Source organism: Cervus canadensis, chromosome 1, assembly GCF_019320065.1.
Source record: "Cervus canadensis isolate Bull #8, Minnesota chromosome 1, ASM1932006v1, whole genome shotgun sequence".
Classification (NCBI taxonomy): Eukaryota; Metazoa; Chordata; class Mammalia; order Artiodactyla; family Cervidae; genus Cervus; species Cervus canadensis.
In genome coordinates this window covers 27,003,174-27,017,166 of record NC_057386.1, presented here as the reverse complement: position 1 = coordinate 27,017,166, position 13,993 = coordinate 27,003,174, and the positions used below count along the sequence as shown (strand labels likewise).

The 13,993-nt window shown below is 42.5% G+C and overlaps 1 protein-coding gene across 5 annotated transcripts in view; it reads left to right on the top strand.

Moving 5' to 3' along the window:
• The first annotated feature begins 921 nt into the window (after positions 1 to 921).
• Positions 922 to 13,993, top strand: part of ULK2 (unc-51 like autophagy activating kinase 2) — a 56,794-nt gene continuing 43,722 nt past the window's right edge. For 2 of the 5 annotated variants that reach the window (XM_043473063.1, XM_043473061.1), the window contains exons 1-5: positions 941 to 1,847; positions 2,720 to 2,812; positions 4,119 to 4,160; positions 9,024 to 9,056; positions 9,484 to 9,520. In XM_043473063.1, coding sequence (XP_043328998.1) covers positions 1,758 to 1,847; positions 2,720 to 2,812; positions 4,119 to 4,160; positions 9,024 to 9,056; positions 9,484 to 9,520 — 295 coding nt within the window. In that variant the 5' untranslated portion in view covers positions 941 to 1,757. Of the gene's footprint in view, positions 1,848 to 2,672; positions 2,813 to 4,118; positions 4,161 to 9,023; positions 9,057 to 9,483; positions 9,521 to 13,993 lie in introns of all 5 variants that reach the window. The other 3 variants (XM_043473065.1, XM_043473062.1, XM_043473064.1) reach the window with 3 other exon arrangements.

Here is a 13,993-nt window from a genome sequence, read left to right as displayed (position 1 = left end):
TTTGCTTCATTTGATCCTCATTTAAAAATTTTTTAATTTATTTACTTATGTATGGCTTCACTGGGTCTTGGCTGCTCTGCGAGGGATTTCTCTAGTTGCGGTGTAGGGGCTTTTCTTGTTGCGGAGCACGGGCTTTAGGTGCACGGGTTTCAGTGGTTGCAGCACATGGGTCCAGCTTTCCGTGTGGCATGTGGAATCTTCCCGGACCAGGGATCAAATCTGACGCCCCCTACACACAGGTAGGTGGATTCCCAACCACTGGACCACTAGGGAAGTCCCTGCTCTTAATTTTTGAAGGTTGCAGACTTATACAGGCTCCAACACTCACCTGGGACGAAGGGAGGGAATTAGGCAAGTGTACACAGTTGGGAGCATAAACCCAAGACCTCACATTTTAAGGGTTAGAGGAAGGGACCAGTTCCTCTCTGGAGATTTCCCAGGCTGACTGCCACAAGGTTGGATGTCCTGAGGGTCCTTGATCAGCCTTCAGAGATCAGTGTTCAGGAAAGGGCCTTGGGTGGGAAATGTAACTCTGGAAGTGAGAGATGACTTGAGAGCAGATATGCTAAACAAGTGAACATGCAACCGATTATGGGACCTGGGATTTCTGACGTTTTCAAGCACGTGGTTTAAAACATGATTTCAGTAGACACCTCTCTGAGGGAAAAGTGACAGTAAGTTCCTTGTCACTTGAACTGTTAATGAGCTGGTAGGAAAGAAAACTCTTTTAGGCCATTCAAAGGAAGCCGGAGGCCACGCTGCAGGACACCTGCGGCTGGGAAGCAAAGTTTCTCACTAGAGCCTTGAAAACAAGCAAAACCGAGTCTGCGAGCATCAGCATTTATTTTTCGAGGAAGGCCCTGAGCTGTCATCAGTTCCTCACAGAAGCCAAGCGGCCGCAGAAGATGCAGGATCCCTGACCTACACACTCATGAGGGGCCCTGAGCAGTAAATGCAAAAGGGTGGGGGCTTGGCGGCGAGGCCTCTGGTTTCCAACGGCGCGGAAACGCCTAGATACAAGAGATGCTCCTTTGCCCTCATCGCATCCGCGGGGTCCACACTGCACAGGGATGCCCCTATCTCTCCTGCTGCCCCTTCCTGGAAGCTCGCCTCCCTGCGGGTCCAGCCCTGGGCGCCGCCGGCTCGCGCGCTCCTTCCCGCCTCCAACGGCAGCTGGGCACTCATTTTCCCGGCGGAGGTAGCGCGTCGGCCGCGCCGCGCGCTGCGGCATACAAGAAGCGCTGACGTCGCGGAGGGCCGGCAGTCGGCGCGGAGCGGCCGGCGCGCGCTTGCTGGTTCTTAGCGGGGAAGGGTGGCGAGGGCACAAGGCCAGGCCCGCGAAGGGCGGCGGCCGGGCGGAGCCGCACCATCGGAGAGGACGAGGCGCAGACGGGTGGGGATGGGGGGCGCCGGGGCCCGCACCTCTCCCCGGCCTTCGCGCGGCCCCGGGAGCGCCCAGTGACGACGACGGCGCCGCCCCTGCTTGGCAGCGCCGAGTCCGCTTCCTCAGGGAGCCCGCTTCGTCAGGGAGTCAGCGGCCGGCGGCGGCCGGCATGAGGAGCGGCCGGGGCCGGGCCAGGCCTCGCTGACCCCGGCCCCGTGCGGCGCTTCCCCGTATCTGCCCGGCCTCTCGGCATGAACGCCCGCCCAGGCCCGGGGCCGCGGCTGCCCCAGCTCGGCGGCCGGCGGGCGCGCTCGGGGCCGGCGGGCCCGCGGTGCTGATCACCGCCCGCCCGCGCCGACCCCGGGGCGCGGCCATGGAGGTGGTGGGCGACTTCGAGTACAGCAAGCGGGACCTCGTGGGACACGGGGCCTTCGCCGTGGTCTTCCGGGGGCGGCACCGCCAGGTGAGCCCCGCCTGAGGCGGGGCCGCAGCGGCTGTGAGGCTGTGGCCGGGGCGGCACGGAGGCCCGGCCGGTCGAGCTCGGACCCTCCCCGGTGGCGGAGAATTGCAGACCTAGCGGAAAATGGGCAGGTGGCCCGCGAGCCCCGGGCTCCCCCAACTCGGTGTCGCGTTTCCCCGCGCGGAGCCCCGACCGCCCACCCACCTCCGTTCCTGTGCTGGGCGGACGGCTGGGAGTGAGGCGGGGAGACTCAAATCGACCCGAGAGCGGGCTCAGCTTTTTTTTTTTCTTTTAAAGTTTATACTGTTTCGAAAACAGGCTCCCAGCGGGTTTTAGAATCTAAAGAATTCGGAAAGGCACCTCAAGAGTGGAAATAATCCTAAGAGAGTTTGGGCCAAGGGGCAGGTCTGAAGGGGGGCTGGCCTGGTTGCTCAGCCTGTAAAGTAGTAAATACAATACTACCGAGTTTTCCTTTATTGTGAGAATAACTTAAAACTAAAGAAAAAAAAAAAAAAAAGCGAAAACGTGTAATCCTGCCTAGCTGTCAAATCCTATTTTCGGTTAACTCAACCATCTCCCAGTTTATCCTCCATAACTTTTAAGTAGTTGTAAATAAAGTGTGTCTTTTTTTTCCCCCCACTTATTTTTAGTTACTACGGAGGCTTCATATTTATTTTACTGGCTGTCTTGTGGGACATTAGCTTGCTACACCTTTGTAAAATCATTTTCCTGTTAGAAATTTGGGTTCTATTTTTCCTAGTGCTGTTATATGAATTTGCTAAAAACATCTTTATGCTTATATATTCTTTTTTCTTTGTTTCTCTTCAGTTGTTTCTGTGGAGTAATTTTCAGAAGTAATTGTTTTTCCTTTCCAGAAAACTGATTGGGAGGTAGCTATTAAAAGTATTAATAAAAAGAACCTGTCAAAATCACAAATACTGCTTGGGAAGGAAATTAAAATCTTAAAGGTATGTTTCTTTATGGGGTATTTCATATTAGATATACTAGATTAAAACTTAACACAAGATGCCATCCTTTCCAGTTTGGGTAGTTGACCCCAAGTTTGAGAATGTTCACCTGTTGCTCTTTTTTTCATGCTCAGTTTTTTGAAACATTGAGTACTTGCAAACTGTTTTTAAGAATAGATGTTTGTGGCTCTTGGCCAGTGCTTGGAGGGATTAGATGAAAACTGGGTTTAGCTTCTCATCATTCTTTTCCCTTAGTTATTGAGTTGTCCTTTGAGAAGAGGCAGGCATCTCTTGGAGGCTTCTTTTGTGGCTCAGATGGTAAAGAATCTGCCTCCTGTGCAGGAGACCCAGGTTCAGTTCCTGGGTGGGGAAGATCCCCTGGAGGAGATCATGGCAATCCACTCCTGTATTCTTGCCTGGAGAATCCCATGGACAGAGAAGCCTGGCTGGCTACAGTCCATGGGGTTGCATGGAGTTGGATACGACTGAGTGACTACCACCACACACAGGCCTCTCTTACACATTATTTCTCTCTTCTGTTGATTCCTTTCTTGTTACAGTTAAATAGTTTTTGGAGAACTAGGGGCATTTGTAATCTATTTTCCTTATAAATTGAGCAAAGTTATTTTCCTTGGAAGTTGTCTTTTTAGGTCACTCATAAGCAGAATTATCCAAGTGGGATGCTTTGAGGGGGAGAAAGGAGTCCCTGGTCAAACAAATGTGGCAAGTCATGTTTACTAAATACTTCTTGGAGAGTCACAAAGCACTTGATTCATTATAAAGAAATTTGAAAAAATTATGCAGTGAAGAAATAGGTTTAGGTGTGTTTAATCCCAAAGTAATATAAACATGGAACCTTCATCTAACATTCATCAGAACTGCTATTCTGTGGACAGCTCTTGGGTAAGAATTACAGCTTCTTGAATTATACTTTGTTTTCTTTTAGGCAAATCAAGCTTTCTAAAAGCAGTTTGGAATTTTAGGCCTTTCTTGTTAGAAATTTTGTATTAAATCTAAAAGACTAGCGGTAAAGTATGTGGTCATACTGACTCTGACGTTTATTTTCTAAATGAGAATGAATTAGGACAGTGAAAAAATATATAGGCCCCAAGTAAAGTTTGATCAGGCACTTTTCTTGTTATTCTTCGTTAGATTGAATTGTTATAACTAGTAACAAAAGTGTGGTATACTAGAAGTAGTATAAATGGATATAAATGTGTGTATATACTTAATTTTATTTGCATATTGAAATATTACAATTCTTAGAATAAATACAAATATTTTGAATTCTCAATTTTCTTAACAGGAACTTCAGCATGAAAACATTGTAGCACTCTATGATGTTCAGGTACCTTATTTTGAATTTTCAAAGAAATATATGTATGTTTGTTAATAACTTAATAGAAATTTTTTCTATTTCATACAAATTTAAATGTCATCATAGAAATAGAAAATTTGCCTTATTGTTGAAAAGATGTATAGCTTGAGTTGTGTGTTTATTAATTAAGAATTTGTGTAAAACAGCATAGGGCAAAAGGATAAAATAAATAATGTCCTGCATAAGTAAACTTACTGACAAATGATAATATGCTACAATAGTGTTGTTTTAGGTCAAGTAGAGAAATACTGATGCCAGATCTGGCATTTCTGTGATGAATGTAGAAAGGACTATTTTGGGCTATTGAAAAATCAGCTAGAGCTTTTTTTCTTATTGCAAAAGCAATGTTTGCTAATAGTGGTGATATTAGACGATTCATGGCATGATAACAAGGAAACTCTGCAGATTAATCACCTGGATTTGTTTATGTTGATTGTCATGGCATACAGTAGAGTCGCATTATATTTGGCGGTGGGAAGGCTGGATTCTGAAGTTCTAAGCAACATTTCTGTATAGTCAAAATCACCCTTGGAAATCCTTTTCAAAAGCCCGAGTTTAGAGAAAATTCCTGTTTATTGGGTGGAGCACCAGAGCAAGTAGTTGGCTTGTATTTAGGGGCCATATTGTGTTTTAAAATCCTTGGATCCTAGAATCACACTTGCTAGTGGTATTCACCTGGCAGGAACTCCAGGGGTCTGATCCTGAGGGGCAGTGCATTCAGCTTTTCCCTCCACTCCTTCCACAGCCGACCCGGGGTGCTTGATGGACATTACCCTGTTCTTTTGTTTTCTTAGTCTGGACAGTGGAATTCCAGGAAGTAAATGAGCATGTTAATGTGATTCTGCTATATATATTTCTAGCTAAAACCATTTCTCTATACACTTGCATTACTCAAATTCAGTCATTTTGTGAGGTTCAATGAGGTGAGGTGCTGTTTGCCAGGCATTTCTGAGTGCTAGGAACAAAGCTGTGAGTAAAACAGTCCTTGCTGTCAGTGTGCTTAATTTTAGTGGGCTGTTCTATATGTCCTTTAAAAAATAGAGTCATTTTTCATGTAGTCATATCATACAACAAAGTATTTATTTAACTCGACCCAAGTTACAAGATGTTTAGGTTTTTCCCATTACAAAAAAATGCTCCAAGGATAATACATACCTTCTGAAGATATCTGATTATGTCTTGTGAGTTCAGTTTCTAGAATTGGAATTACTGGAACAAGTAGCATGAACAGGTTTAAAGTTTTTGATGTCAGTGTGTGATCTCCAAAAATACAACAAATTCCATATACAGAACATGTATACTCTGTGGGTATATTTTATTACCTATTTAAATAGATATAATTGATTCCTTCATTTGAGAAATTCAAAGCAGCCTAGAAAGAAAGGGGAAAAACGGTTAAAGTCAAGACTAATCTGATGTCACAATCCCTATTGAAATGCTGGTTCTCCTCAGAGCTGTTTGTGTAGTTGTCTGAGTCTCTGTAGATAGAGGGCACCACGAGGTACAAGTCAGTGCCTTGTGTAAAACTTAAGTAATAGTAACTCTTCATTCCCTATCTCTTGAGAGGTACAGAAAACGCTGTCAATTTCAGAGTCGATTTTGCTTTCAGGGTGGAGAGTGTAGTTAAGATTTTTGTCTGTCGGAATGAAGAATATTTTAAAGTACTGACTTTGGCTGCAGGATGAGATATCATTAGGGAGAACATGTTCCAGAAACCAGAACTGTGGAACAATTGGAAATATCAAGGTGACTGCTGAGAAATGTTTACTGTTTTGTGCATTGTGTACTCCTGGAATTAATTTATAAAAATAGACTTCAGAACTCTTAGTCAGATGAATATAGTCTTGAGTGCTTGGCTGTTGAGTAGACAGAGTTTAGATTTGCTCACTGGATTCTGATCAAGGGTACAGGGTGTGGGGTGTAGAGGCCGGTGCAGTCATTTTATCCACTGGAGACGAGCACTGTTCACACTGGCCGCCACTTGTGGAGGTCTACCTCAGACTTATGTGCACTTTAATGAACTGAAAACTTTTGACATTGTAGTGCTCAGGTTTCACTTTAGATGACACTTAAACACATTTTCCCTAATTACAAAAGTAATATATGCCCACAGTTTGAATGGGGCTTCCCTGGTGGCTCAGCTGGTAAAGAATCTAAATACCTGAGTTCTGTCCCTGGGTTGGGGAGATCCAGTATTCTGGCCTGGAGAATTCCATGGACTGTGTAGTCTATGGGGTCGCCAAGAGTCGGACACGACTGAGCGACTTTCACTCACTCACTCACAGTCTAAATATTCCAACATTATCAAAATGAATAAATTAGAAAAATATGGCACTTCCCAGAGATAACCACTGTTTGTTATATTTGTTTTAGAGTTTTCTAAATGCATATATGAATCTATAGTCATGTAATACAGTGGGAGGAGGCTGGGCTGGGCAATCGCCTGTCAGCTTCCAACGCAGATGCAGCCTCTATGAGGAGCCGACAGGAAAGACAAGAGTGAGGACCTGGAAGAAGGGATGTGGCAGGAGTGCTGGGGGTGGAGGGAGCGCTGGGTGATGCAGGGGAGGGTGGAGGGCCCACATGGGATGGATCTCTAGTCCAAGGACGGTGCAAAGCTGTTTGGAGGGTGATATCACGCCTGCTTTCGAAAGATACATATCTTTGAGTATTTTGGGCATGAGGTAAGTATTGTCATCTGGGAATACTTCCCTGCATGAATGTCAATGGTCTGGAAACGTCTACCTCTTGTTAATTTTTAGTATGGTGAAAAAGAGATTCATTCAGTACATGGTGCTGGCAAACTGAGACATCTGTCCTCATCATTTTTCCAAAATAATTTTCAATGACTTAAAGGCTTAAATATATAAAATAAGCAGTAATGATCTTATAATAATATTTATATGACTATATGTAATCTAAGAGCTAGAAAGGTATTTTATTTATTTTTGCTTTTGGCTGTGCTGAGCCTTCATTGCAGCGCACAGGCCTCCCTGTGGTGGCTTCTCTTGTTGCTGAGCACAGGCTCAGTAGTTGTGGTGCAAGGGTTCAGTCGCTCCGCAGCACATGGGCTCCTCCCAGACCAGAGATCAAACCTGTGTCCATCTCATTGGCAGGAGGACTGCCAACCACTGGGCTACCAGGAGAGTCCCTAGAGAGGTGTTTTAAATCAAGATAAACTCAGAAGCCATAAAAGTAGGGACATAAAAATTTTTTAAAACTTACGTCAGAGGATACTGACAGCCATAAATGGATGAAATTTTCATAAACAAGTAGAGAAAGGTAAATTAAGGTGACAGATGTCACTTCTCACCCTTCCTATTTGCAAAAGTAGAAAGTGCAGTAATTCTTACTGGTGTGATTGGGGAGATGTGTCACTGGTACAAATGTCAGTCTTTGGATATGATTTTTGGAGTGCTGTGGGACGATACTTTGCCTCCATACCCTGAGGAAGAGTCTGGGCATTGCAGCCCAAGTACTCCCAGTAATGCAGGTCAGGGTGTTCTTTCTCTGCATGGGTCCTGCAGGGGCTTCTGTTTTTGTGAGTGAAAGACAAACCCCGCTATCCCCAGTTTCCCCTTCTCTGCGTGTTGCTGCTTCTGTTATGTCTACTTGGGCCTCCTGTGGTTCCTGGCCACTTCCCCCTTTTCCTTGTGCTGAGGACCTCCTTCCTGCAGGGAGATTATATGTGCAGATGGATCACTGTGTCTGTGTTCTGCACAGGTACACCTCAACCTTCCTTATGTCTTCACTCAAAAGTTCTGTTTTCAGGGAGCTTTCTTGAGCCACCCTAAATTGAATTGCAGTCCCCTCCCCAACCCTGTTTCTCCTCCTTCCCCAAAGCACCTGTTATCTTCTCTATGCTCTGTGTACTTATTTCTTTTGTTTGTTGACTTGCTCCTGACCCTCCCTTCTTAGAATTAAAGATTGGGGAGTACAGGATATTCAGAACTCTGCTGTCTTACTGTTGTACGCTCGGGGCCTGGACCAGTGTCTTGTTTATAGTAGGGAGTTAAAAATTCTGTCAGTGAGAAGTATCTGCCACTGTTGGAGCTGCACATCCTTGACTAAACAACCCAGAATCCTGGACATCTATCTGAGGGCCATAAAAGCCTGAGAACTAGGATGTATGTCCAAGAAACAATACAGCTTTGCTTATAATGGCCCAGACTGGAAACAAATGATGTTCCTTGGTAGGAAACAGCTTAAATGGTGATACAGTCATACGATGACTTGTGCATATGCATTTGACTTAGATGGATTTCTTTGGTATATTATTGAGTGAGAAAAGCAAGATTCAGACATTTATATATGCTATCCCATTTTTTCAAAGTAAAGTGTGTTTGTGTGTGTGTGTGTTTAGCTTCTCGTTGTATGAGTAGGAGAAGGGTATGGGGTTACATACCAGATGTAAACATTGGCCAGCTGGAGAGGTGAAGATAATTAAGCAAAAAGGTGGAAATGTATTATATTACAGTTAAGAATCCCCGCAAGTACTTGCTTCCTTTAGGTGTATGTGGGCCGGTAGGATGAAGCATCCCAGACCATGTGTTCCAGAGTTGAGACTGCACGTTTAGTGTTGGTCTTCCTTTAGTTCTTTCTATGAATAGACTTGAACTTCTTGATGACTACATTAGCCATTATTGTCATTGAAGCTGAGATGCTTATGTCAGTGTTTAGGGAATTTTAAATTTCACTTACTAATGGATTTTGTGATTTCATTTTACTTCTTTAAAATGAATACATATACTATTTTATTAACAATCATTATTTTAAAATTTATGCTTAATTTTTTCTCTAATCTAGACAATGTATAATATGTTTACTTTTCAGGAATTACCCAACTCTGTGTTTCTGGTGATGGAGGTAGGTAGTATCCAGGTTTCTTTTTATTTTTTTTCTATTGATTAATACATACCTTAAAATTGACAGTAGGTTATTTGAAATTTGAATTAATAAAGTTTCAGTGATTTAGGTTCTATTTTATAAGGAATATAAAATTTAAAATATAAAATTTAAAAATTGATTCTATGATTCTTATAATTTTGGGGGGACTGGATTTATATTATTACAAATGTATTTTTAATTAAAATTAACTGATAGGACTTGCATGGTGATCCAGTGGTTAAGACTCCAAGCTTCCAATGCAGGGGATGTGGGTTCGATCCCTGGTCAGGGGACTAAGATACTATATGCCGTGTAGCCAAGTTAAAAAAAAAAAGTTAGCTGGTAATGAATTGAATTAATCTTGAATCAGTGTCTTATTTTAATTACTTTTTGTTTTGTATATCAGTATTGCAATGGTGGAGACCTGGCAGATTATTTGCAAGGTAATTTTTTGACTTTGTCAGTGGTCAATATAGTACTATAGTGTGTTTAATCTTCTTTACTTCTGAAATATGCTACCCTTGTTTTCTGTACATGTATAGAAACATTCAATAAATATTTGTGTATGTTTAATTATGGTTGCTTTGCTGACTGATTGTTGTGTGTTGTGGTTTTACTCCTTTACTTGTATATAAGTACTTGTTTATGTGTGCCTTTCTCTGACAGTTTGAGAGGTCAGGCCTCTCAGAGAAAAACCATCAGAGAAAAACCAACAAAATTTCTCTTCAAAGGATTCTAGTTGGGGGCTGGTAGTGAACCTTTAGTCTCTTTCATTTCCTTCAAAAAAAAAAAAAAATAATAGTGGGAGAATGTATCCTAGGATGTGTTTATTAACATGAATGTTACTTGTAAATTTTAAAAGATGTCGTAAGGGATTCAGGGTAACCTTGACATTATTTTGTGGCATAGAGGTAAGGTTTTAGTACTAGATGTTGCTTGAAATTCCATATATAAAGTGTGCTCGTGTTCAGATAAAATTGTGTCCCTCCAAAGTACTTTTTAAAGGACATTAGATGAAGTCAGCACCTACTTGTTCACCCTTGAAGATATAGGGAAATAGGCAAAACAAACAAACAAAAAAGTAGTAAAAGGTTCATCTCTCAGCCTAGAACTAGGTCATGGCAATTGATGGTAAAAGCACTAAGACATCAGTAGATACACTCACAAACAGTGTGGGCAGTTTACAGAAGAGAAGCAATGTATTTTAAATGTTAAGATAAACAAGGAACAATTAAAAATGAGATTTAAAAATCTTTAAAATATAAAATATTGCTGAGATTTCGAAAGCCATGTAGAAATAATATATAGAACACAAGTATTTCTCCTGCTCCCCATAGTTAAAGAAATTCTAAATACAATTGAAGCTCCTGTGGGCCCTTCTGTAGTCCTACTCCAGTTCCTCCCACTGAGAGACCGCCATTATTCTGAGCTTGGGAGGTTAGTCCATGTGTGATTTTTGTATTTTTCCTGAGATTCTCTCAAATTATGTCAGTTTGGTAAAGATTTTTCAAAAAGTCATTTGCTAGTTGATAAAATTCAGAGATGGGCATTTTTTCCTCTATTGGAGGAGAGGAGTTGAAGCTAGAAGACACCTTGCTTTTACCTTCTGTTAACCTCTAAATCTTGAGATCCTTGACTTCTTATCCATCCAGGTAAAAGCCCCTTTCTCCAGGGTCAGGCTGAGGGGCACTTAGCTATTTCACTTCCTTGTTGGAATATCAGTGTCCTTTTCTGACAGAAAGCCTCTGGGCTGACATACGTGCTGATGCTGCCATAGCAGATTTGTTAGCTTCCTCAGCAGTCTGTACATGATGTTGAACTCTGCTTTGGATATTCCAGAGCAGTCGTTTCAGATCAATGAAGAGCTTACCTGAATGTTGGAGTCGGACAGGCAGGCTGGATTGCGGTAGTTCCTTTGTTATGTCACTTAATTGCTGTGTGATTCTGGTCATACTTAACCTCTCCCCTCTCTACCACTTGAAGAGATGTGTCGAATAACTTAGGTCCTCAAGGCATTGTCTTAGAGATGTACTGTCCACTACAGTAGCCACTGACCACATAGGGCTGTTGGGCTATTGAAAGGTGTGTGTGATTTGCAACACACATTGCGTTTTGAAAGAAAGAGTGTATATCAAGGTTTTTAATGTTGATTATAGGTTGAAATGATATTTTGGAAGTACTAGGTTAAATATCATTTCACCAGTTTCTTTTCACGTTTGAAAATGTGGCTACTAGGAGATGTTAAGGTATGTATAAGGCTCACATTATATTTCTGTTGCGATGCACTGATCAAGAAGATCTGTCAGTCAGAGGTCTGGAGGGCATAATGCCATTAAATCACAAGACACCCATTTAGTCCTTGTATTTGCTTTGATAAATAAAGTGCCTTTCACATCTTCAAAAGATAAAAAACAAATTCTATTGACTGCAAGTTAAAATAAGGGAAATTGTGAAGTAATTGGTAAGTTGTACTTTAACATTATTTCTAGCAGATACGTTCAGTTTGGCAGCCATGGCTGAGTCTCCCCTGTCAGGGCCAACTGCTCAGGAGTTCATCCGTCTGAGAGTTTTCATGTTGGCTGTGCCTTTAAAATGTTAAGCTTTTACCAAGAGAATTTCAGTTTATGGGATTGTGTTGAGAATAGGCATTCCGTGTTCATAGAAATACGTGAATTTCTACTGTAGTTTGTGCCCAGAAACAGCCTAAATGAGATCATTAATTTTTCTGCACAGAAACAGTGTTAGAATTTTGGTCTCTGAATCAGATAAACTTTTGTGTGTCATGGGGCAAAGATACAAGTTCTAAGCAGCTGCAGTCATTCATAGTGGCAAAAATTTTCTAAGCCCTAAAATTAAAATGTAAATGAATGAGATGGAAAAAATGGTACTGTCCATTTTCATTGCTTCAGTGTAATTTAAAATGTTATAGCAGTAGAGCTCCAATTGTTGATTTGACCCTCCCACTAATGTGCAGTCATCGTCGCATCCATCTGCAGGAAAGTATCAGTAGAGCTGGGAGAACCGGGAGAACATACTCCAGAGTTTAACAGTGTTCATTCATCTCCAGGGAGAGGAGCAGGGAACCTTTCACTTTTTGTGTTATAGTGCATTTGGATTTTTCTTTTTAATAGCATGAGGAAAAGAACTCCAAAGAATTTTTAAAAGCAGATAAAAATAGCTCTCAGAAAAAAGTATTTGATAATTTTTAAACCATGGGGATTTAGTTTATTTGAAGATACTCCAGTTCAGTTGCTCAGTCATGTCCAACTCTTTGCGACCCCATGGACTACAGCACACCAGGCCTCCCTGTCCATCACCAACTCCTGGAGTTTACTCAAACTCATGTCCATTGAGTTGGTGATGCCATCCAACCATCTCATCCTCTGTCGTCCCCTTCTCCCGCCTTCAGTCTTTGCCAGCATCAGGGTCTTTTCAAATGAGTCAGTTCTTCGCATCAGGTGGCCAAAGTATTGGAGTTTCAGCTTCAGCATCAGTCCTTCCAAGGAATATTCAGGACTAATTTCCTTTCGAATGAACTAGTTGGATCTCCTTGCAGTCCAAGGGACTCTCAAGAGTCCTCTCCAACACCATAGTTCAAAAGCATCAATTCTTTGGCGCTCAGCTTTCTTTACAGTCCAACTCTCACATCCATACATGACTACTGGAAAAACCATAGCTTTGACTAGGTGGACCTTTGTTGGCAAAGTAATGTCTCTGCTTTTTAATATGCTGTCTAGGTTGGTTATAACTTTTCTTCCAAGGAGCAAGCATCTTTTAATTCCATGGTTGCAGTCACCATCTGCAGTGATTTTGGAGCCCCCCAAAATAAAGTCTGTCACTGTTTCCACTGTTGAAGATATTAAGGACGTAAAATGTCACTCATTAAAATGATTTTAAAAGTAATATTTCACTTGTTCAGTGTATTAGTGTTATTTCTGTCTTTCTTATTAGTCTTAAGCGCATAAGAGAAGGTTGTAAAGAACATGTTCTAGAGTTCTATGGTCAGAAGTATGTTCACAGACTCTAAAATGGGGTCAACCTAGGGATTGAACCTGAGTCTCCTGCATTGCAGGCAGATTCTTTACCATCTGAGCTAGAGAAGTCAAAATGGGGTCACGGATATTAAATACCTAATGTAGATTCAAGGAATTGGACTTTTGACTTTTAGATCCATTGTAATAAAATACATATTTGTGTACTGACTACCTTGTTTCCCTGGTGGCTCAGATGGTAAATAATCTGCCTGCAGTGCAGGAGACCCAGGTTTGATCCCTGGGTCGGGAAGATCCTCTGGAGAAGAAAATGGGAACCCACTCCAGTATTCTTGCCTGGAGAATTCCATGGACAGAGGAGCCTGGTGGGCTGCGATCCAGGGGGTCACAAAAGAGTTGGACCGACTGAGTGACTTAACACTTCACTTTCACTTTACCTTTGAGTACTTATTACGTGCCAGGCGTTTTCCTTAAGTCTTTATGATTAAATGTGCTGTCTTGTTTGAGTGTTGCAAGAGCCCCATGTGGTTAGTCTGTTTTCAGTTTTCAGTAGAGGAGGAGTTGGCACAGAGGGGTCAACTTCCAGGGCTGTGCAGTGAGGATTAATAAGTGCAGGACCTGGGATTTGGACAAAGGCAGCCTGACCCCACACCAGGCTCTGTGAACTGTTGCATGCTCTGGTGTGTACGTGGAAGCATGGCTGTTTGCTGGATAGTGACTACTCTCCAGTCATGTTCCCACCACCTCTTGGTAGCAGTGAAGATGTGGCTTCTTACAGGTGTCTTTAGTTAGGAGAGATGCCTCTGGGAGATGAAAAGGAGACAGGTGTGGGCCACAGCCCCCTGACAGGTCCAGTTGGGGGCAATGTCTTAGTCTCACCAGCCAAGCATATCACCTGTTTTTAATTTGTACTCAGGTAGTGTT